Here is a 25,151-nt window from a genome sequence, read left to right on the forward strand (position 1 = left end):
GCTCTGCAGGGAGAGGCCGCCCAGCTGGACCGGGCCTTCCTGTCCGACCCACAGAACCAGTGTGCCTGCAAAAGATACAAGTGTGGTGAGAACTGCTGTTTGTGTTACTGGCAACAAAAATAATACTTAAAGAAGATGTTAATTGGAAACCATTGTAGATATTTTTGCCAGTTTCCAAATAACCCTGTGTAAAACCCCTGACCTCCACTGTGTGTGTATGTGTGTGTGTGTGTGTGTGTGCAGTGCGGGAGGCGGTGTGTGTGTACGGCGAGCGAGGAGTGTTGCGGCCGGGTCAGACCCTGGTGGAACACGGTGATGACGGCTTGTGTCACAGCAGACAGTGCAGCCGCAGCCTCGACCCATCGAGCGGCTTCCACCTGCTGCGCACCAGCAGCACCAACTGCTCCGCCCACTGCCAACCAGTAAGACCACAACTCACACACCAGTACACCCCGACAACAGATCCAGGCATGAAGTGCTTGAACTTTTATAGACCAATTTTGTCTTTTTCCTCATCCTTTTCTTCTATTCCTTCCTCTTCCTTTTCTTTTTCAATAACACTATCTGAATTTAGAAAAGAACCACAGCAGCCAAATCTCCTTCACACACAAGTAAACTCTCACCCATTATTCAGGCAACAAAGATTTCACCATTCTACCAGAGGAATGTGCATGATTGATTGAAGTTTCAAGCTTCTGCAAGTTAAATTTCTAGGTAGAAAATAAACCCCAGGCTCTCTAATTTTGTGCTTTTGGTACATACATGCACCACATTTGTTTTGTGATCTGTATTTGTATGCCTTATAGAGGGAGGAGTAGTGTCCACACCTTCTGAAATGTAATCCTCTTCATCAAACTAATGCCACAAAACTACCAAAAATATGTTGGACACAAACATACTATGTGATGTTGTGCCTTGATCCACATTGACGCAACACACTAAAGGAATGCGTGTCTGCATCCACAAAGGCACTTCTACACAACCAAACATCTAACTCATGTAAACATTTTTTTCCCTCATTGTTCTGTTCGGTCGCTTTCTCTGCTTGTTTCTGTTTTCTGATTTCAGATTATTTTATTTTTTTAACTAACAAATCCAATCTTGAATGTTTGTGTGTTTCAGAATCAGATCTACATCCCTTCCAAGGACCAGTCGACCTGTTGTGGTGTTTGTAAGAATATTTCCTGCCTCTACGAACATGAGAACGGGACGACAGTTCTCTATAAGGTAAGACAAGTCGTTCTGGTTTCACATCTGAATGACATAATATACAGTTTATATATCATATATACAGTATTAATTGAACATTTATCCTGAATATTGTCTGTACTTTTTTAACCCGTGTAACCTGTATTTTCAACAAAGCTACCTTCCAAAGTCAGTCTGGTGCTAAAGACGTCTTAAAATCATTAAATAAATGTTTTTGACAAAATACTCCAGTTCTACTTACTATTTTTTCTGGAGCATTCAACCACATCTCATGGTCTTCATCAGCAGATGAAGTTGTGATAATGTAACTCAAGTAAGGAACTTTAGCCATGTGACCCCCACCTGTATACGACCAGCTGTTATCACAACTGAACCGTCTCCATCCACTTAAGAAGACCATTAGATGTGGTTGAAAGCTCTTGAAAAAAAAAAACTAGCAAGTGGCCTGTTTCTAAGGTCAAGAATGAATTTTCACATTCAAGAAAACTGTTGTGAAAATGATCTTATTCATTAGTCATTGTATATCCAGTGTATGCTATTATTTAATTTAATCCAGTACAATATTTTGTCATATTTATCAAATTGTATTTTGTAATTTGATCACGATTAGCTAAATTAGCAAATGATGCTTATTCAGCTCACTCCAGTTGATACATGTTTTAGTTTCAATATAGATGGATGAATAATCCTTGAATCTGAAAATGTTTGTTTCCAAATGATGCACTGCAGTTACAGTAAAGACATTCTGGCTCCACAAGCTGCAGACTGTCCCTCACTGTGGTTTCATTTCTCATTGGTAACTCTGAGTCGGAGCCGTGAGCAGAGCTACTGTCTAGTCTTAATTGCAGCACATGTTGTGTCTGCCCGGTGTCTTTACAGCCAGGGAAATCGTGGGTGTCAAACTGCATGAAGTTCGACTGCACAGACACTCTGTCTGGACCGACACTCATCTCCTACTCCTTCAGCTGCCCGCCCTTCAATGAAACTGAGTGCATGAAGGTCAGCATGAAGCAACACACACACACACACACACACCAAGGCACGTACACATAAAGAGACACATACATACATCAACACATGCACACAACAGGAAGTGAATGGGATTAGTGTCTCACATCGTACTGATTTATTTAAGAGCTCATGAAACAACTTTTAAATCATTATTCTCATCCATAGTTTGATAGTTTTCATACATTTGGGCAGAACAAACACTAGATGTCAGAACAATGAGTTTGTTTTTTATGCTGTGTGATACTCTTATGATACTTATAGGACATACAAATACATTTATATTTAAAAGATAAAAGTTTTATGATTGTTCTTTAATGCTGTAGATAGACCTGCTTACAGGTTTTATAAAACACTGCAGGCTGCTAGAATCATCTTAAGGTCTGTTATGAGGTATTATTTATCTTCCATAAGAAGAAAAGAGCAGAAATTTGTGACGTATTTAATATGTAACGATAGTGATAATGATTTTTTTTTTGCACTGCAGTTGTTACATGATGGTCTAAAAGGTGTTTTTAGGGGTTTAAGTCCTGAACACTCAAATGTGTAAATTATTCAGAACTTAAAGATATCGAGTATTTGTCCAAAATACCAGCAATCAGGGACTTCAAACAAAGAATATCAGCCTTTAAAAAGCATATTAGACAAACTCTGATGCACACAAAGACAGAAAAATCTACTAAATATTTCACATAAAGGAAAAGAATAACTTTTGCAGTGTAAAGAAACAATGTTGCTCCTCTTACACATTAACATTTATATATTATTTTATTTACCTCTTCTTCCCATTTAAAAAAAAAAGCTGTATTTGTGTATTAATATTTATCTATTTTTATTTCTTCGCTTCTTCTTTAACCCATGATAAATACTGTGATAATGTCGTATGTCATGATCAAATCAGATCCTTTGCAAGAGAGACCTGAAAACATACATATTAAATATACTGAAATCATGAAACAATCATCATACACACTCATACTAACACTAATTAAAACACAAACATTATGAAGAATATCAGCTATTAAAACTTTAAAGTCCCTCAGAGGAACGATCGTCTCTAACTTCAAGCTGTTGTTTAAGTATGAAAAAATAATAAAGGAGAATTTCTTTCGTTTAACATTTTGACTTCCGTGTGCTCTCAGATCGGTGGAACTGTCGTAAGTTACATGGACGGATGCTGCAAGACGTGTGAGTATCTGATCTGAGCGTAGCGGCAGTTTTGTAGTTAGAAGTAGAGCTGTAGGCTGCAGCTGACACTGAAGAGCGCCTCCACCTGCCGCTCAACATGTATCCAACATGTTTGCCCTTCAGTTTGTCCGTTTCAGTCCAAAATCTACCTCGATCACGTTGTCTGAATTGGCGTCTGTTGTTTTTTCTATTACATTTGTCTTCTGTTTATTCAGATTAGTGAGATCTGTCAGTGTGCTTTTCAGTGAATAAAAGACTTGTGAGTAAAAAAGGCAACGGATAACCTTTTCAAAGTGCCAAACGACAGATGTAGCTGTCACTGAAAAGCATCTGAAGACATGCAAGTGGCTTTGTGGTTTATGTGCTGCAGCTTACCATCATGTACCAATCCCACCAGGTACTGGATTCTCTCTGTTCCCTTTCCCCGTTAGCCCCTTGACTCCCACAGTTAACACAAACTGTGAAAGAGGTACCAAAACAACAAGGCTTGTCAGTGCTATTGTTGATATTCAACAATGTACTCCCTCCAAAATATTATATTATATAAAACACACAGGAAACCCCAAAGTCTGACTGCAACCTACTCCCCTCAGCAGGACAGTCCTCTCAACTGCTGTCTCATTTCAGGCTCTAATTGAGAAAAGAAATCTGTAGAAATGACTTTCAACAAACCCAAAACAGGCTACAGAATTAAAATTAGATTTGTAACAATTATGGTGCTGATGGTGCACTGTCCTCGCTTCATAAAGCCTTTACATTCTGGCTTGTGAGTTTTCTTTTTTGTAAGTTAAAAAGAAGTTAAACAATGTAATTTAAATATAATTTTACACCTTTAAACGAGGCGGGGACCACAATCCTTTACGTAGGCCAAAAAATGATGTCACACTTGAGAGGACAACAACAAATATTTACTCCCCGCCCCTCCCTGTGGATCACCTACATCTACATAATAAACCTTTCCCCATTTAGCACTGTCTGGGCAGTGCATTGTTGATTGCCAACAATGTGCTGTTGGTAGTGGCCCAGTAGTCGGGCTTAGACGTCTGCATGTGTCAGTAGATACTGATGTGGGTTGGTGTCGGGAGTCTTTCGCTGAACGTTATAGCTGCTGTAGAGGATCTGCATGCTGCTGCACCACAGCTGCCGTGTTCTTCCGCCACCATGGGGAGCTGTGTGGGAAAACTGAAGCTGCTATGTGAAGCATTTTACCATCAAGAATTATCAGCACAAACAATAAAAACAGAAGTGTCAGTAAATTTATTCAAGGAAATGGGAGTTATTTTTGAGTTTTCCTGAAGGAAAAGAAACTCTCCTGGTTGAATCATCACTACAAAAGATGAGCACTGTGTTAGAAAATATCTGTTTTTTAATAAAAAGTTAAAGCTACAAGCCTGTAGACATAAAAACTGCGACTCTCAAGGAGTCTTTCCCCAAGAAACATGGTAAATGGTAAATGGACTGCATTAATATAACGCCTTGCTAGTCTTCCAACCACTTAAAGCGCTTTTAAACTACATGCCACATTCACCCATTCAAACACATACGCTGATGGCATCATAGGCTGCCATCAGGAGGAGTATATTCATTCACACACAGACTCACACACTGATGTCACAGCCTTCAGGAGCAATTTGGGGTTCAGTATCTTACTCAAGGTCACTTCGATATGTGGACTGGAGGAGCCTGGGATCAAACTGCGATCTTCCGATTAGCGGACGACCCGCTCTACCTCCTGAGCCACAGAGCTTAAAATTCTGTTAATTGCAGCACTAATCGCAGGCTGAAGCTAAAGATTTGACAGAAACCTGATAAAATATTCAGCATTTTAAATTTGTTCACTTTCAGATTCTCTTTGATCACTTCAGCCACTATCATACAATGTTTTGTCCTCAACTTCAACAGCAAAACGTTCTGAATCTGCTGCAGCTCTGAGTTCGTCTTTTGACTGGTGTGTTAGCCTTAGCAGTAGCCACTGAGGCTGATGGGTACTGTAGTATCTGGAGCCATTCTGCAGTTCTAATCCTGGTTCAACTATGTAAAGCACTTTGTAACTTTGTTTTGAAAAGTGCTGTATAAATTAATTTATTATTATAATTATTAAACTGATGGCCATAAATAACATAAACCTATCGTGTTTTTGCTGTCCAAGAGGTTCCTCTGTTGCTATATTAAGGAACATTGAGGATGTTATTAAAGGATCAGTGTGTAAGATGTAGTGGCATCTAGTGGTGAGGTTGCAGATTGCAACCAACTACCCCCTTCCCCCTCCCCTTTCAAGCATGTAGGAGAACCTATGGTGGCCACAAAAAACGTGAAAGCCCCTCTGTAGAGCCAGTGGTTGGTTTGTCTGTTCTGGGCTACTGTAGAAACATGGCAGTGCAACATGGCGGGCTCCGTGGAAGAGGACCCGCTCCATATGTAGATATAAATGGCTCATTGTAAGGTAACGAGAACACTCCAAGTCCGTCATCATGACATCATGAGGGTTATCAGGGTCTCAGACCAGAGCCAGAGAGGACATTATACATTTAACCGTTCAATGACAGGAAAACTGATCTTGATGTGTAAAATGCCAAACATACTGTAGCACCTTCACTTTGCTTGTTTTGTTTTCATTTTTTGTCAACTGCCAGATGGCACAAGGGTTAACGGGGCATTTTCTGGTAAACTGGTTTTGTGTTTTAATCATCTATTCACACATTAACTTTCAAATGCTAAAATTTTAAAACAGATTTGTTTGAAGCCGTTTTATGTCCACGATGAAAGCATCAAACATTATTCTACAGTTGTTGTTGTTGCTCTCTGCCTGAGAAACTTCCTCCTTTGCTGCTTTCTAACTATTAAGCTATTTTCTGTTTTGTTTATTTTCTACTTTATTCCTGGACTTTATTTCTTCTCTTCCCTTATCTAACTCATCCATCCACTATAACAGCTTGTCAGCTTGTGCATGATCAGCAGCCTTGGTGCTTTCTGTCCTCTCCTTCCTGGTGTTTGCTGCGTTTTACAGCAGATTAGATGTTTTGCTCTGGACGTGTTATGTGAAGCTTGTAGCAGCTGATTTGATTTGTTTGTTGTGAACAGGTAAAGAAGACGGGAAGTCGTGTCAGAAGGTGACGGTGAGGATGACCATCAGGAAAAATGACTGCCGAAGCAACAGGCCGGTACGTTTTGTGTGTGTGTGTGTCTGTTGTGATTTGCTGTTGTTCTTTACTGTTTGAAGTAACTTGAATTTTGAATTAGAAAAAAAAGGAAATCTTATGTTTTGGTCCAACACTAATTGTGATTCATGGTCATGGTGTGGTTTCATGCAGGACATCTGCAGGTCATAAAAAACACTTCCTTAAAAAAAATGCCTTAGAGGGTATTGCGAAATCTTAAACTTAATTTACAGAATTCCTATATTTTGCCTGCTGTAGACAGAGTTAAATGTCAGTTATAAAATGTTTTTGTATTTATACAAAGAGAGACTTTTGCAACAGTGGATTGTGCTGCAGGAAGCTGTTTAATCCTATTTTGTGGAGTTTCAGTCAGCAGCATCAGACCTGCAGCAAACATGATCACTACGGATAACTACAGCAGCTCATCCACTCACAATGGACAAAAGAGCAAAAACTTAAATTAATTAAAATGAATTCATAATTTTTCATTGGTTGATCCATCTATCTATTTTCTGCTGGTTGTCTGGGTCCAGATTGCATTAATTTAATTTAATAATTTATGAGGAATTATTGTTTTATACTGTTGGGGAGTACTGAAAAAAATGTATATGATAGGCCGTATCATCCTTTCTGGTTTCACATTATGTATCATGCAAGCATTAAAGTACTCTATATGTGGTATTCAAAAGGTCGTAAAAAGTTTAAAATTTAACTCATTAAACACCTGCAGAACGCTGTCATGGTGTCTCGACTTTGAAATTCAAGAATAATTCTTTAATTTTTACAACCTGGGTGTGTTATCTTTTTCTATCTGTTATCATTTAATTTAATTTAATTCAACTGCTCAACTACTGAGATGTGGGATTGCAGGAAGTCAGTTTTACAATGAATCCACAGCAGCTTGAAGTGCAACACACTTCAACTGCAACAAGGAGATTTGCACTTGATGCTCATAACACACACTGGAGGAGTCATACTTATCCCTGGATATACGTATCCAGGGATAAAATATAATAAAACTGATGCCTTTCTGGAGAGTTCTTGCGAGTTGACGCTGGGAAATAGAACAGTCATGCATCCTGACAAAATGACGTGCATCCACCTGTGACGACTGTGTGGCTGATGTAGAAAAAAAAAAGTATATACGTGAGATAAAAACAGTATGTAGTGTAAGAGCAGGCTTTCACATCCACCAGATTAAGAACAATAAAAAGCAGGAACATTTTATATGGAATAACGTCTACTTGAATCAGTGCTTTTTGCAGCCCTGCTACCTTCTGTACTGACTGTCTGTCCTGCAGGTGAATATCGTGTCATGTGACGGGAAGTGCCCGTCCGCCAGCATCTACAACTACAACATCAACACGTACGCTCGCTTCTGCAAGTGCTGCAGGGAGACGGGGCTGCAGCGGCGCTCCGTGCAGCTCTACTGCAGCGGCAACGCAACCTGGGTCAGCTACACCATCCAGGAGCCCACCGACTGCTCCTGCCAGTGGTCTTAGACACAAATACTGCAAACACACACACACACACACGCACAGATAAACACACACACACACACAGTGTTCAGATCTACATCCTCTAAAACCACAAGACACAGAAGATAAGTAAGAAGAAACCTCAGCCATGTTGCTACAGGATGTTGGGAGAGTGGAATACTGAGCTGTGATTGGCAGGTCTGATGCAGGATGTGTAAAGGGCTCCGCTGGCAGTTAATTATTGTACAGTAAGTTGTTCTGGCGCCTCTGCTGGTTGGGAGATGGTACTGCAGAGCAGCTGAGCAGGTCATTTATTCTTACTGACCACTGACCTTTGACCTCTGACTTCCCTGGGTTGTGGAGAGGGATATTTCACCCTTCAGGTGAAGTAAGTGACGAGAGTCATGACACCACATTCAAGAGAATTTAGATTTATTGGAAGAAATTTCTGAGGCTGCAAGATTCAAAATTACTTAAAAATAGTGGTAATACTATTATAAGTTGTTCAGTGTATCATTTTAACATCAATATATCATAAGGTTGGTATTCTACTTTAAAATAAGCCTATTGTGAGAACATGGTGGACATAATTTATAACCTGTAATTCATACTAGTGGTATTAATATAGTAAAGCTAATTTCTCTGTAGAAAAGACCAGATTTCCCATCAGTCACTCACACAAGACGCAAAAGATGGTGTCTTGTTTGTTTTGGGCTAAGCCTGTCATCTGCAGTCCATTCAGTTTTCAGGGTTTACTTTACAAGTATACAATATGACGTGTTTTTACAGCTGTCAGCGACTGAAAGATTGTTCAAATTATTTATATGGAAGTAAAAAAAAGGCTCACAAAATCTGTTTCAAGATCAAGATTTTATTTTATAATAATTTTTTGTATTTTTTTATATATTTATTTGTCTCCATGGTGAATTTTATTTTGGACTCCACACTGCAGTCCACAATATTTTTCTTTACAATTCCACAATGTAAATTCACAAATAATCACTACAGAGCAACAACACGGGCAGTAACAACACATGAAATAAGAAACAGTAGCACACATTAGCTTTAAACCACCTTTTGTTTAAAGTGTTTAAAGTCCTGATACAAATATATATGTATATGCAGTAGTCAGGTCTGCTAGCATTTTTGTTAGCATTATGATACACTATGAAAAATAATTAAGATTATGCAGATTAAGATTGTGTATATTTGTAAAATAAACTATAAGAGCACAAACCAAGCAGCCATAAAAATGCTGACGTTTTGCTGACGTTTTAACTGGCATTGCATTTTTTTGTCCACTACAGCAAACATGCCTGATATTTTCACAAAGACCTTTTTTCCTTTCTTTTAATAATAAAAAAAACTATTAACAATACATAAAAAAATCCACTTTGATATTATTTTCGACTGCAAAAGGGAATGAATAAATGTGATTTTAGTTGGACTATAAAGGAAGTCATTAGGCTTTTATTACCAATCTGTCATCACAAGAAACCATTTTCTCTGCAGCAGAACGGATCCCTCTTCCAGTTTCATGTAAGAAACCCAGTAGATTTATTATCCACCATGTGCAATACAAAGTTGTAGTTTTTCTGTTGTCTCTCAGTAATGTGCTTATAAGTTAATGATGTTGAAATGATACATGAACACCTTTAAAAACGCGTCTGTAACGGGACCACAGATCATTTTAGGCGTTCTGCTGTATAATGCTGCTGCACTGCCGCCTCCCTGCCAGCCTGCAGAGAAGAAGAAAATGTTCAGTGAAGGAAAAAGTTAATCGATCTTTGGTTTTTGAGTTGGACCTCGTGTCTCTGCTTGTTTTTTCAGAGCGCTTCTGTGTGCTGCGTTGGCCAAAGAGTAACACAAATTTAAAAATGTATTTTTAAAGCATACTTTTTTTTAAAAAAGTGGTTGTGATGCATAAAATCAGGAAACGAGCCCTGAGGTGTGATTGTGTTCAGAAAACACCTGGTTCAGTGGTGGTTGAGTCCATCATCATCATCATCATCCATTTGATATATCAATATTTTACCCAGAATTCCTCAAGTTGTGCCTTGTTTTTTGTAAATAAGTCAATTTCCTAACTTTTAAATGATTTGCAATATCAAATTCGTAGATATTTCACTTGTAGAAAGACGACAATAAACTGTATATTCAGTGATGTGAGATATACTTGGTATAATCAATCCTAGTGAGGTGTATTAAGTGATTTAAATCCAGCTGTATGTGGAGCACTTTATTTATTTATTGGAGTTTGATAGAGCACAGACACTAAGAGAAGAGAAGAAGAACAAACAAACCAAATTGGATCCAAAAACTTTGATTTGGTTTTATTCCTGATTTACAGAGAAGTGTGAAGGTGAAGTAAATATCAGGAGAGCACATCAGCTTTCACTCCAGAGGACTCAGCAGTGTCTCTCCGTGGACCGAGTTCTTAATGTGTTTGTCCAAATCACACAGACCCACCTGGATAGTCGAGTTAAAGAGGATTTGTATCATACAAATGTACATTTGCATTTTCAATAAATATTTCATTTGGAAAAAAACATCTGTGTTTGATTTGTTTATGAGTCAACAGGACAGTGTGCAGTAAAAATGATATTTTTACTTATATTTTTATTGCGTCAGCTTTTGTCCACTTTTTGTGTGTGATTCAAGTGATTAGCTGTGACAGCTGTAACATCAGAGGGTTAAACATAACTGAGCACAAAGCTGCAACAAAAGACAAAGTATGCGCATCAGTAGTTCCTATCACACATGGCATTATAAGACACAGCTATATATATACATATATATATATATGACAGAAAATATGATGCATCTTCCAGTAACACATTACAAAACCAATATATATATATATATATATATATATATATATATATATATATATATATATATATATATATATATATATATATATATATATATATACACACACACACACACACACACACACACACACACACACACACACACACACATATATATATATATATATATATTATGTACAAAGTTTCTAATAAAATATGTATTGAATAGCAGAAGGAAGACAGAAAAAAACTACTATGGACTTTTTTCCTCATTTCTCTTTCTCCAAGTAACTGACTAACTTAAATGTTTCATATGTGAAATGTCAACTCAATCTTGTGTTTTGATGTTTCTGTATATTTTGATATTACTATACTGTGTTTTAAATGGCACAGAGCAAGTTTGAGTAAATGTAATAATCAAATACAGTAATAATTAATAAATCAGACAAAATCCTTGCTTTGAAATTTTGATCTCATGGATCACTGATTTATAATTGAGACAAATTAATGACTTGAAGTGCCTCTAATCAATATTTTATAATAATGCATGAACTGACAGTGTGTAATGTGTTGGTTGTGGCTCGTAGTGATGAACCTACAGAGAATTATCAGTGACTCTGCAGCTCCCCTCGGCTTTTATAGTGAGTTTCAGCCCATTGTTTATCTGTCCAGCTGCAACTTTACTGTTTTGGTTCACTCTCAGCGCTTTAATAGCATCATTTTGGGCTGCAGCAGACAGCTGTTTTCAGAGAAAAAGCTCTAAAACCCCACTGTACACTACCTGCTCAGCACCAAACAGCAAACAGACACAGTTAGCTGTAGACTAGCTGGTGAACATAGTGGAGCTTTAGCAGCTAAAGAGCCAGATATTTCCCTCAGGAGTTGGTAGAGAGCAAAAAGTACTAAAAGACAGTGAATATTGGACTTACATTCACCAGGTGGACAGAAACACGACTCCAAATGAATGATAATGTTGCTCCATAACTGCTGGTATGTGGAAATAAGAAACTGTTTGCTAACAAGTTCAACATAACTTAAAAAGGTGATAATATGTCAGTGTTGTTAAAAACAAATGGCCAAAAAGTCAGTTACTGCAGGTTTAAGATCTAATGTTTGTACATTTAAGACATTTTAAAGATGCATGCAGAGTGTCAGTTGTGTGACTTATCATCAGGGAAATAAAGTTGCCTAGTTAACACACTGAAAGTTTGGGTTTGGTATTAAACTCTTTATCAAATCATGTTTCAAACTTTGCCTTTATTCTTAATATTAAATACATATATTTACTTCTCTCCTCTCTGCTGTCTTATTTTTCATGTCATTACACATATGAAATTATGGTGATATCCTTATTCTTACTTTGCAAGACTCTACAGCAGATGTGAGAAAGCAAGATTTGGGACTGCTGAGACCATATGAGAACATTACAGTTGCTTCTTTAATTTCAGAGAGTGTCCAGTATCAATCAAGTGCTTAACCAGATGTGTAAAGGAGGATACCCAAAGGAAGCAGGGCCAGTATATCTGCTCTTCCCTCAGATTGGTGTTTCACAGCCTGCTCAGACTCCAGACTCGCTGGCTGGTTGGTTAATTACATGGTGCAGCGTGTTGGCACGGGCAGACAGGAAAATGATACTGAGCTTTGAACCCACAAAATCTGGGGGACAGTTTATAGCACAAATGTAAGCCTGGTCACCGCCGTTTGTATCCGATTCTGTCCTGAGACAGAGCGAGCTGCCAAGAGGAGATCAGGCACAACTGAAACTACAAGCTGTGATGTCAAGAACAGGGCGACAATTTAGGTGTTTTGGTTTCAACAACAATCTAATATAACAATACAACATAATATCAGACTTTGTAGGGTGATAAAGTCATGAGCCGTTTGCACCAGATGTCTGTAAGTTCAAACAGCCTCATTATGACAAAAGTGTTTACTAAGTGCAGATTTAGGCATCACTAAATTAAAACCAGTTGCACAACACAAAGCAGTTGTTTGGAAGAGATTGGTTGTTACGAAATATTTACAGCTCCTAACTGCTGGGTGGAACTGTTGCTAAGCTAGCTGAATGAACCAACCAGCAAAGCTAATGTTAGCATGATAATATCTGACCTTTAAACACAATTTCACAGAAAAAACACCTCAAATTACAAAACTTTATGCCAATAACATTTGACATATTTCTCCAAATATGCTGTCAGTCACACCTACGTTCACAAAGAATTGGCTGATAAGTTTATTTTATCATTTAGCCCCTAAAACTGTTATATTTTGAAGTTATGTTACAGCTTGTGATGCTACAGTGACTTCCTGTTTACATAGTTGGTTGCTTCTTATTGCTCCAAATGTGATTCAACGTTATCTATAGCACTTTGGTTAGGGTTAGATTGTGGTTTCACTTAAATGTTAATACAATTTTCTGTATTAAACCAAGACCATGATCTTTCCCTTAACCTTAACCAAGTTCTGCTAGTGCCTAAAGATAAAAAAGTTTAATAATGATGGAGTTTACACAAACGGATATTGTACCGCAAGATCGGATGTTTTGGCGGTAAAAAAAAGAAAGACGTCACTGAACTTATTCTTGTGTGTTCAGTATTAACATTTTTGTGACCAGCTAGATACATTAATTTACAACATTTTCTCATAATGTTGACAGAAAATGTAATTTTGCCGGTGTTACGTTCCCTTCAAAGCTAATTGCTAGCTTGTGCAATTTAGTAGCTGATAATGTCAGCTGACCAGAGTGTCTGACCTGAGCTCACCCAGTTACACCTCTCCTGTTAGCCTGTACTGAGAAGGGCACATAGTGATTGTCAAAGTGCAGATGATTGCTGACGTCCAACTGGTTGGACGGCCTCCCATAACGCTCCTGATGTCACCAAACATGCACAAAGAAAACGAACTGAGGCTCATATGTTCAGACAGGGTCAGGAACGCACGATGGGTGACATATTCATACAGCAGTGTTCTGCTGTTGCTGCCTGAATTTCTAGATGAAGTCATGCTCTGTTTTTACTCTCTCCAACGCAACTGCTAACACTTTGATTCTGGACATGTTGATTAAAGAAAAACACTCGTCTGATCACCAGTTAAACTTGGATTATCCACAATAAAAACCGACTAAGGACAGTGTAGACCTCAGGGAACCCAAAGTGCGTAACACACAGATTTTAAACATTGAAATACAATTTAGATGTACACGAATGAACCAGTGAGTAGATTAGACTGAAAAAAACAACCCAAAAACAAAAAGTAAGTCATTTCAGACACCACTCACCACCAGTGTTGTGTTATGGGTGGAGGGGGGGGGGGTTGTGGGGGCTGTGAAGGGTCGACTCTGGTCACCCTGATAATCCTGCTACAACAGCTGCACCCCCAACCCCCACCCTTTAAGAGCGTTGATATTAAGGTTGTCAACCAGCAATGTTTCAGCACTGCAAAGCCTCATAAAACAAGGAACTGACAGAATAAGAGTCAAAACAAAAACATGAAAGAATGTAACATTCCTGCAGCAAATTCAGATAGCGACTGTACTTACAGCACAATTTCTCTTGAAGGAGTACACTGGTGGTTTTCCATGTTTTATGCCATTTACTACAAGTCTCATATACTTAACATCAAACACACTTCTCAGCTAACCATTATGCAAACCATGCTGTTGTTTTAGAGGTTTAAATGTGTATTTTATTTACTGTTTCCAGCATCTGTTGGTATGAAAATCTATCAGAAGATTCTTGAAAGTTGACTGAGTTGTGTATTTCTTCACAACAAACATCAAGTCTGCATTAATTGAATTAAATTCATATTTAGTTGCATTACTGGGGAGCCCTGAGAGCCTTGTGATTAAGACGCATACTGCAATGTCTGTGGTTCAATACTGATTCTGATTCTGACCTTTGTTGCATGTCATACCCCTCTCTTTACCCCTGTTTCCTGTCTTTGCACTTTCCACTACTGAATAACAAATAATAATAATAATAAAAAGTTACATTATTGTTCTATGGTAAGACCAGCCAGGTGAAACAGAACACACAGAGACTTCAGCACGTAGATTAAAGCACAAAAAAATGTTTAAAAAATACATAACATGTGTACATCAAGTCTGCTTATTGATTTTCATGACATACGGAATTGTACAGAAACAAATGGATCTCTGGAACTGTAGGAAAAACGGAAAACAACACCATGAGAGCGCTGAGAGTGAACCAAAACAGTAAAAGTTGCAGCTGGACAGATAAACAATGAGCTGAAACTTGCTATAAAGCTCCGTAAAGCCGAGAGGAGCTGCAGAGTCACTGATTATTCTCTGTAGGTTCATCACTACGAGCCACAACCAACACATTACACACTTTCAGCTCATGCATTGTCATTATTAAAAAATATGAATTATAGCTGCTTTCAAATATGGATTTAATAATAAAATAGTAATGAAGTGGTGATTAAATATTTGTAAAAGGCTAAAGGATAAAAGGAAAGGCTCATATTGTACTAAACTGGTTTGAATCCTTCTTAAAGGACAGAGACTACTTTGTGTCTATAGTTAATTACACATCTGAGCCGACAAAAATGACCTGTGGAGTTCCCCAAGGCTCCATTCTGGGGCCTCTTAAGTTCAACATCTATATGCTCCCACTAGCTCAGATTATGGAAAACAACAAATTATGTTACCATAATTATACTGACAACACACAAATTTACACAACTATATCACCAGAAGACTATAATCCCATACATAAGTACTGAGTAAGTGTATTGAACAATCAGTGATTGGATGTGCCAGAATTTTCTTCAATTAAACAAAGATAAAACTGAAGTAAATGTTTTCACAGCCAAGGAAGAACAATTAAAAGTCAGCACTCAGCTTCAATCGATAATGTTAAAAATCTCAAACCAAGCCAGGCATCTTTTTGTAGTAATTATTCTATTTTAGCTTATTTTTTATTTCCAATTTAATACTTTTTAATTGTATTTAAATGTCTTTTTATTTTGCCCTGTGGTGCTTTTATATTCTGCCTCGATGCCTTTTACGCTCTATGTAAAGCACTTTGAATAGCCTTATTGTTGAAATGTGCTATACAAATTAACTTGCCTTGCCTATTGACCTCTGGTATGTATATGAAATTTTCACCCAATAAAAACGTTAAGATTTTGGGATGTCCCTGCCAACACGCTCATTAGCACTCTGCATGTACCAGATCTCCTTCCCACTACTGAGCTTGTCAGCAGAGTCCCTGCCAGAGAGAAATGCATCATGGGTTAATGCTCACAGTGACATCACTGGAAAAGTGACTGTCAAGCTTGACAAGCTCAAAGCAGCTGCAGAAACACACACACACACACACACACACACACACACACACACGCTCTGGTGCAGAGATGAAGGAGGGTCTACATACTCCACTAAAAACTCACTTTCCATCGTCGTCATGCTCTTCATCATCAGCAATCAGCTGCAGCAGAGTTTTCTGCATGTAAAAGATTCTGATATTGTGTGTTAAATATGAGTTGAGTCAATGTGTTGTGCTTATATGTATATTCCAAGTGAAATATTGTGAAAGGAAAGGATGTTTTTGTTTATTTTTATCTGCCTCCATCTATTACTGTTTGTATCTATATATTTTCAATAGAGCCTTTTTTTCATACTGTCCTTTAATATACAGTATGTTCTTGTTTTAAGTTATATCTACCGTTCCAGGAGTTGCAAAAGTAATTTTGTTGTGCTGGAAATGTGCAGTGACAGTAAAGGCATTCTGGAGAGTTGAGAAGTGTGAGGGGCCGCTGGTTGTGGAAGTGTTTTTCCCCCGTTAAAATTTTTCCTGAACAATATCCTCAATTTTACTTAACACAGAAGGTAGGTTTATACTATGACCACCAGTTTCAATTATTTCCACTTTTCTGTTTCTGAGAAATCACGTTTTGTCTGTGGTTTTGGTGGACGGGTAGGAATACTACAATACCCATGAGCCTCGACTGCTGTTGCTATGGAGAAGAAGCCGTTGACACGAATCAGAGCATAATAAATTCACTTTGTCACTGAAGTTGCTATAGTTGCTGATTTCACTCAAAAGTAACCCAGAAATTAAAAGTGACCTAATTCATTCTGTTAATTGTAAAATCACTTTTCTCAGCACCGTAATGTTTAGCTTCCGCTCACCGTTAGCGGTCCGTATTTTAAGCTCGGTCTTGTACCTTCGACTTTCTACTGAAGAACAAGATATTTTCTAACACAGTTGTTCAAATTGTGTACTGATGATTTGACCGGAAGAGTTTCATACTGATCAAAGCCGTAGAAGTGCTCAAACTGGAAAGTCATGTAACGTTGTCTATGGGAAAAATAAATAGGGTTTTAGATTTCTGGGACCAGGGGCGTCCAAAATAACTCCACTCACTTTGCAACCCTATTTTCTTCTATTTTATTACAGTGAACGTCAAGTCTGTGTACATTTTTGTCAAAATTGCATCATTGCTGCTCTGTAATGCAGTTTAAGTGCAGATTAATTTGAAAAGTCTGCACTTTTTAATGCAACTAAAACTAAAATACTAAAATTATGCAGACTTGATGTTCACTGTCATGAATCACATAACTTAGGAAAGTTTCAAATGTCTGCAGGGTTTCTCATATTCAGTCTACCTTAATTCATATAAATGGGATGGACAAAATATTAGAAACACCTCTCAGTATACAGCAACATCTCTCTGCATATATACTGCAATAGTTTTATCAGTGTACCTAAAAAACTGGGTATATTAGTGTTTCCAAACTGAGCTCAGGTGCATTTTTCAGGGGGCCAAGACTGATATTGCAAATTAAGATAACACCTCTGAGGTAAAAGCAGACAACCTATCCAGTCAATGTTCATGATATCAAAATGCCAAATGAGATGCTGAATGGTCTGTTGGCATTTCATCCTATCACTGGATGTGACACTACCAGCCAGTTCACTGGAACAGGAAAAAAGATCACATGGAAAGTGTTCCAGCAGTGTGCTCATCTTCTCCACAACTTTAGTGAAGATGAATCACTGAGTCCGGTAACTCTATCCTTGGCAAAAATAATTATATACAAACTGTATGACTCAAAATAAACCAGCAACTCAATCCATGTAGTTCTCTGTGCCCTGTTTCAGAAACTGAAAGCCAGTGTTGATACTTTACCACTAACAAGCGATACCTTGACTCAGCACATCATGAGGGTCCACTATCATACAAAGGTTTGGAAAGAGTCACTAGTGTCCCATCCATTAATTGTGGTTCGCACATGGTGGATGACATGCTAGTCCCCCAGCTTTTAACTAAGGAACCTGTACAGACCAGAGCTGACAATCTGTGGATGCAGGGAAAGTGGAAACCAGTGCAGAACCAGGCATTGTCTCTGTCGCAGAAGAGGAATGTATTGCAGTGGGGCATGTGGATGTGCAGCTTGGTGCAATAACTCATTTGACAATGAAAAAACTAACTACAAAGAAATAGACCTTGATCAGGATTAGTAAAACTCACAGAGACGTTGTGTTAAATGTACACAGAAATTGCAATACATTTGCTTATTTTGTTTTCAAATTTGACTATAATATAGACTGCAGAGATGCTTCATATAGATTACATAGCCATATCAGTATTGACTGTTGTCACGTTATATCCATTTGTATTGTTTCAGCCTATTTAGCATGACAGTGTTCTGAATGTTCGTATTATCAAAGTTTTGTCTTAGGCCTGTGTCAATCCTGTTAATCCTGTTGGTGTGATGCATCTTCTGCATTGTGTAAATTAATGTAAACTCAAAACAAAAAAACAGTAAACAATCTTTTTACGTCAACACCACTACCATAATGTTTGCAAAAATATTGTAATAACATTCAAAATAACTTTCCTTATTAATCTTTTATCTATGTCCTTTAATATAAAATAAAATAAAAAATCAAAATGAAAATTTAAGCACATGCATATTAAGTTAAATTCGACCATTTGACCATGTAGCATGAATTGAGTATTTGAATATTAAAGGGTTTATAAAAGTCACCAGAAAAAAAATGTCAACAACCCTTTTTATAGAGGTCCCTCCAAAAAAAATATATTGTCAGCTTTTACCCAAATATGCTGACAGACAGATTCAACTGATTGGATATCATTCTGAAAGGTACACACCTGTGTTAATAAGGTCCCACAGTTCACAGTGTTTGTCAGAACAAAAAATCAGTTTAATCCTTAAAATCAAATCTAAAACACAACAAAGTGTGAAACAAACGAACAGGTCTGAATTCTCTCTGAAACACTGTGAAACGTTGACAAATAAACTTCTTCAGTCCTTTTGTAAAGTGATAAAAGGACAAACATGTGATATTATCGCTAAATAATTTAGTATCTTTGCATCAGAGCAGTCACTGTATTTATACTTACTATATTTATTTTACTACAACATAATTGCAAATCAAGATTTACATTGTTTTTTCATTTAATGTGTTTATTTTTTATTTTTTTGCCTACTATCTATGTAGTATCTAAATGTTTGTTTGTATCCAGTAAATCTTCCACGTTCATGCTTCACTGAAGTCCTGCTGGACTTGTTGAACTTCTCTCTCAGACTGTTTTCCAACCTGCTGCCAACTGTACAGTCTGAACGTTGATTACGAGCACATACAGTAATATGATATGCGGTCTGCGGTGACTGCAGTTCATTTTTTCTTTTGCGAATGAAAGTGATCTGATTCCTTCACGTGTCCAGTATCCGTGCTCCAAGAACTCTGACATGTGAAAGATGAACTTCAACTCTCCACTGAATGTGAGAGAGAGCTGCACTGAGTTATTAGTTTACCACTGAAACAGTTTTATTACTTATAGTTAATGAGCCGGAGATGGAAAATCAACTGTAAGTAGCATCCGCTGTGATTATGAATCTCCCAGAAATTAATAAATATCATCAGAGGCCACGGACAAAAACGAGTGTAGTTATAATACAGTTTATGTTTTTACTCTTGTGTTGCTCACATTTTTATATTTGCTTTTATATAATTTCTTCTTTGCTAAGTAATACAGGTTATACATTGATAGATAATCTGTTATTTCCTCTTATATACTTTGCACAGGAGGGAAACATTTCACTGTCATTGTTTTATATAATGTGTATGTGACAAATAAAACTTATTTTACTTACCTTACCTTATATATTTTTTTTAAAATAGGGAGTATAGACACATATTTGGTGACCAATTACTAATTAGTTGAATGCAGTGGTGGAAAGTAACTGAGTATATTTACTCAAGTACTGTAGTTAAGTACAATTTTTAGGTACTTGTACTTTACTTGAGTATTTCCATGTGATGCTACTTTCTACTTCCATTCCACTACATTTCAGAGGGAAATATTCTACTTTCTACTCCACTACATTTATTTGACAGCTTTAGTTACTTTTCAGATGAAGATTTGACACAATGGATAATATAACAAGCTTTTAAAATACAACACATTGTTAAAGATGAAACCAGTGGTTTCCAACCTTTTTGGCTTTTGACGTCTTACAAAAAGCAGTGTGTAGTCGGGGTCACATTTCACATGTCTATGAGTTGTTAACAGCTTCATTAATTGATTTTTCCCTCTAGACTTCTCACATGCTTTCATTTCAATAAATCTTCAAATGATCCAATATTTCACCAAACCCCCCCAAAAAACTAAGTATGAATAATCTAATGATGTCATATATAATAATATATTAGTCAGAGGGACCAAACCACTAGTTTTACTGAAATACTTAAACTACACCAAGCTCATAATACTGAAGTACCTTTACTGTAGTAGGATTTTTCATGTAAGACTTTTACTTGTAATGGAGTATTTTTACATTGCCTTATTGGTACTTTTACTTAAGTAAAGGATCTGAGTTTACACTACAGAGCTAGTTCATCCAGTTCGGACTATTTTGTCAGAAAGTTGTTTTAGTCATTTTTGTCTGATTATTAGTGGATTCGAAGGCTCAGTATAAACGCATCTTATGTCATAATAGGTATTGTATAATGATTGCTATTATTTATTTATTATTACAAAACACAAAAAACTGTCTTGTCAACTTTTATCTAAATTTCTCTTCATGTACTAAGATAGTTTTGGCAAAATTAATCTTTAAATGAATAGTGCTGAAATTATTTGTGGATTACTTGATTAACAGAAAATTCATCTTCAACTGTTCTTCCGTTTTATATCTTTGTAAATTAAACATCTTTGGTTTTTGGACTTTTGGTTGAAACGTAACAAGCAGTTTGAAGATGTCAGTCTGGGTTCTGGGAAATTATGATGGCTGTTTTCACTATTTTCTGACATTTTATAGACTAAACATGTTATTGATTATTCAAAGAAAGAATAAAAATATTAATTGAAGATGAAATAATAAGTTGGAGACATGAAATATTGACTCACTGAGCCTTCAATCAGACTCTGCAAGAATGTTAATGAGACTCTTTTTTAAAAACATCTGATATTTGTTGTATGTGAATATAAACCAACCTCATCACCATAACTTATACAGCTTTGGAAACAAACCTTTTGTCCTGCCAGTAAAGCATTTGACTATATGAATTTGTCTGTGCTAGTCAACAAGTTAACAAGTAGTTTTTCTTGATATTTATTTAGCCAGATAAAAAAAAAAACAAGAGCAGATTTTGACTTTGACTGATGAATCCTTCCTGTTCAGGTCACATGCTCATAAAACATGTCAGCACTGTCACCGCTTCAATCGCTGCTCCTTTTGTCACCGTGTCTTTGAACAGGACAGCAGTGTCGCTCTGATTTATATCTGTGAGGAGGAGGAGGAGGAGGAGGAGGAGTGAAAAAACATCCCGACGTCAGAGGCTGCTGATGACAAGGCCAGACCCCGACCAGGGCCAGGTGACGTCCCGGGACAGAGAAGGAGAAGGAGAAGGAGAGCTGGACATTTGTCCCCTCTACAGGAAGTGACCTGATGGCTTTGTCACAGCAGGAGCAAATAGAGAGAACAGGTTGAATTGATTTAACCTTTGACCCCTGAGAGGAGAGAGATGGACCTGATCTGTTCTCAAGACTGAAACACAGTGAGGAGTGTTGGGAGAAGACAGTTTGACGCTGCTGCTTCCTTCAACTATGAATCAGGATTATTAGTCATTAGGTTATTCTGTAGTGGTGGAAGTAAAAGAAGAAATATACTACTGTAAAAATACAATACTACAAGTGAAATATAAGCAACACAATGTACTTTAAGCATCAAATGTAACAGAATTGCCCCTTTCAGGATATTATATTAGCCTATTATATAATTTAAATTATTATTATTAATGCAGTAACATGTATGGAGCATGTTCATCTTGTAGCTGGTAGAGGTGGAGCTCATTTTAAATATTTTATATATTGTTGGGTAGTTCAATCTAATGAAATTAATCATATTTTATAAGATGTGTTTTGTATGTAAAATCTAAATGTGTGAAGTATGCAGTAAGTATAGCTAGCAGATAAATGTTTAAAAAGTAGAACATTTCTCTCTGAAATGTAGAGAAAATTTGAATTCAAAGTACAAGTAATTATATTTAAGTATGTATAGCATATTCAAATATAGGGAATGTGACCGATTTTAATTTTTGGCTGGAATCGAAAATTCGAAATTTGAAGAAAATTTTGGTCATATTAGTGAAACTGAAGGATAAGTTTAAATGTGTCATAAAAGGTATATGGGATAGTAATTTAAGTAATTAAATTTATATACATTTTAATTACAAAAAAAGAAGGTTTTTAGATTTATAAGAGTGTCTTCCCACTGTGTTTGTTGATTTTCAAATAATTTCCCTAATTTTTGAAAGATATGCCATGATAATTTTGGAAAAATTCATCATATTATTATGAATTTAATCTTTTTAAATGCATCATATTTTATAAGATGATCACTTGTTTTATATATAAAACCTAAGTATGTGAAGTAATGAGTAACTATAACTATTATTTAATGTATGGACAATTTTTAATGTATTTTATTATATTATAATAAGTGATTATACTTAAATACAACACTTGAGTTAATTTTCTTTTGCTTTATAAATAGTGATTATGAATCGTCACGTTCTTCTGTGCCTGAAAATTTAATTTTGACAGTCAGTACACTTTGGCAAACATCTGTGTAACCATGGTAAGAAACACATTTCTGTGGTTTTCTCTCAGCTGTGGTCACTAACAACGCCACTGTTATTTCATAACAAATGGGGAGGACCATGAGAATTTTCAGGAACAATGACTGGAGATTTAGTGTTGTTCTTTTTTCACAGAAAACTGAGGAGTAACACATGAGTAATCAGAGGAGGATGTCAAAGCAGGGCCAGCAGCAGCTGCTGCTGCACGTTGGCCTGCAGCCGAGATCAAACACTGTTACTGTCTGCTCACTGACTGTATGTGTACCTATACTGTAGTGTAAAATACAGTAATACAAACTACATTACACATACAGTGTGGTTACAATAATACAACATTCACAATGCCGCATTACACATTTTGAGCACAGTTACAGTGCTTAGTGAACATTTACATCTTGGGGTTGTTTTTACTGTGAAAACAGGAAAATGAATCAGATCTTCTCTCAAATACTGCTGACTGGCATTTGAACTATTATGACATCTATGATGACATCTTGACAGCATTGTTTGCAACAGTGATTTAAGGTGCTTTGAAGTGTTTGTTCACCACTATAGTTACAGCACAGTTACAATATCTAAAAGCTGCAACTTAAAAACTTGTTTTTTACTAGTTTTTTGCTACAAAGAGCTCCAGAAGTGAAAAAAACTCATTAAAAACCACATTTGTGATATTTATAATTATGTATTTGTAAATCCCGACCCACAACTTAACCTTACTCAACAGTACATGATGCTGCTTTTACTTACATATATCATCTGCATCCCTCCACCACTGCTCAATATAGAAATAACATAACAATGCTGTAGGTTTATAGTGTGTTATAGCCACTAGTTTAAATTTCAACATCAACTTTGTTTCTGCAAAGTCACGTGTTCTTTTTTTCATTAGTTTTGGTGGAACTAACTAAATATGATCCTCATAATTTTCAGTGAGTTCCTGTGTGTAGTTTGTCCTCTTCCCAGGTCTCCATGGTGATGGAGGTCCTATTCTGTTTTTTGCGGCACCTGGAATTGGCTCGACGTCCTCCTGATCAGATTCTTCATATATGTTATAAATCCGTTATAATTTTGTCTTCCTGTTTGTCCATGCATCACTGTTATTTGGCTTTCTTGGTTCTGAACACACATCTATATCTGTCTGTCCTCTCTCCCTGAAGTTTCTTCCGTTTTTTCTCCGCTAAAGGTTTTTTTAGGGAGTTTTTCCTTATTCGAATTGAGGATCTAAGGCCAGAGGATGTTGTACAGTTTGTAGAGGTTTCTGGGGGAAATTTGTGATTTGTGATATCTGGCTATATAAATAAAAATTGACTTGAGACCACATTTCTCAAACTCTTCTCCCACTTTTCTACTCTTTAATATTCTCATCATGCAACATATAATGACTGTTACAACTGAAGTAATAAACCATAAATACACACGCATAAAGGATTACACTCTCAAAACATCACCAAATCTTTTTTTAAAGTTTAAAACCACAGACGAGGTTCAAATTCATAGATACCTTTGCAGATAAAATCGTATGTGATGACATCAGTGATGCATTGATACATACTGTACAGAGTGAGAAGGGACTGAAGGATGGAGGCATGGTTAACTAATCTGTGTGTATGTGTGTATGTATGTGTGTGTGTGTGTGTGTTTGTGTCTCAGCAGGCTGGTCACATCCTATTAGAGCAGTTAGTCGCACCAATCACTGTGTGTCCAGAGGTCAACCACCTCACCACGCAACAGGAAGTAGTAATTCACCATCAGCCAGCAGCAGCGTCACTCAACCTGTCCAGAGAGAGAAGTTGTACACCTGTCAAACTCCACCTTCGTCGTCACATCACTACGACTTACAGCAGCTGCCTCCATAACGGTCGAGCAAACTTGAAATGTTGTTTCGTAACTGTCGTATTAGGAGGCTCTGATTGTGTCTCCTCCTGCTCTGTTAAGACAAAGAAAAATCTGTGAAGAGCATGCTGTCATAAGGTTAGTTTCCACTGACCTGTTTTTATCTGCATTTGCAATTTGTACATGAAAATAACGAGTAGATAATGAGTGGAAACACACAAAATTCTAAATAACTTGACTGAGGAGGAAAGGTTGGTACATCGACAAAAGCAAAACACAACAAAGTGAAACGGAAACAGATTTAGAGATTAAATCATGACGTAACAT

The 25,151-nt window shown here is 36.9% G+C and overlaps 1 protein-coding gene across 1 annotated transcript in view; it reads left to right on the forward strand.

Moving 5' to 3' along the window:
* Positions 1 to 9,942, forward strand: part of otog (otogelin) — a 75,745-nt gene extending 65,803 nt beyond the window's left edge. The window contains exons 50-56 of the mRNA XM_042409643.1: positions 10 to 85; positions 244 to 422; positions 1,123 to 1,227; positions 2,089 to 2,208; positions 3,360 to 3,405; positions 6,487 to 6,566; positions 7,865 to 9,942. Coding sequence (XP_042265577.1) covers positions 10 to 85; positions 244 to 422; positions 1,123 to 1,227; positions 2,089 to 2,208; positions 3,360 to 3,405; positions 6,487 to 6,566; positions 7,865 to 8,065 — 807 coding nt within the window. The 3' untranslated portion in view covers positions 8,066 to 9,942. The remainder of the gene's footprint in view (positions 1 to 9; positions 86 to 243; positions 423 to 1,122; positions 1,228 to 2,088; positions 2,209 to 3,359; positions 3,406 to 6,486; positions 6,567 to 7,864) is intronic.
* Positions 9,943 to 25,151: the final 15,209 nt, after the last annotated feature.

Source organism: Thunnus maccoyii, chromosome 1, assembly GCF_910596095.1.
Source record: "Thunnus maccoyii chromosome 1, fThuMac1.1, whole genome shotgun sequence".
In the NCBI taxonomy this organism is placed as follows: domain Eukaryota; kingdom Metazoa; phylum Chordata; class Actinopteri; order Scombriformes; family Scombridae; genus Thunnus; species Thunnus maccoyii.